Below are 517 nucleotides of genomic sequence, written 5' to 3' on the forward strand. Positions count from 1 at the left end.
TATCCCCGTAGATACCAGCACCAGCCGCCGCTTCACGCCGCCCTCCGCCGCGCTGAGCCCGGGCAAGATGAGCGAGGCGCTGCCGCTGCCCGGCGCGGACCCCAGCGGCGCCCTGGCGGGGAAGCTGAGAGGCGCGGACCGCAGCATGGTGGAGGTGCTGGCCGACCACCCCGGGGAGCTGGTCCGCACCGACAGCCCCAACTTCCTCTGCTCCGTGCTGCCCACGCACTGGCGCTGCAACAAGACGCTGCCCATCGCTTTCAAGGTACGGAGCCGGGGCTGGGAGGAGGTGGTCGTGCTTTGGTGGGGGGGGATCGCCGCCTGGGGCCCTCCTGCCTGTCCCGCGGGCGGAGCGAGCCCTGTGGTGTCCCGCTTCCCCGGGGGGATCCAGCCGCAGCCGCCTCTTCCTCTCTGCCCCCGGCCTGCAGAGAGCCGAGCCGCAGGGCACTGGGGCCAGCTCCTTGGGCTCTGAGCCCCCTCCATAGGCAACCCCGCTCCAGCCCCGCCTGCCTCTGGC

General features: G+C 73.1%; 1 protein-coding gene across 1 annotated transcript in view; it reads left to right on the forward strand.

The window, feature by feature from the left end:
* Positions 1-4: 4 nt before the first annotated feature.
* RUNX1 (runt related transcription factor 1) overlaps positions 5-517 on the forward strand; it is a gene marked incomplete at its 5' end in the record, with an annotated part of 136,997 nt that continues 136,484 nt past the window's right edge. The window contains one exon of the mRNA XM_019523888.1: positions 5-265. Coding sequence (XP_019379433.1) covers positions 5-265 — 261 coding nt within the window. The remainder of the gene's footprint in view (positions 266-517) is intronic.

Source organism: Gavialis gangeticus, unplaced genomic scaffold (genome assembly GCF_001723915.1).
Source record: "Gavialis gangeticus isolate Ggan-Ray unplaced genomic scaffold, GavGan_comp1, whole genome shotgun sequence".
In the NCBI taxonomy this organism is placed as follows: Eukaryota; Metazoa; Chordata; order Crocodylia; family Gavialidae; genus Gavialis; species Gavialis gangeticus.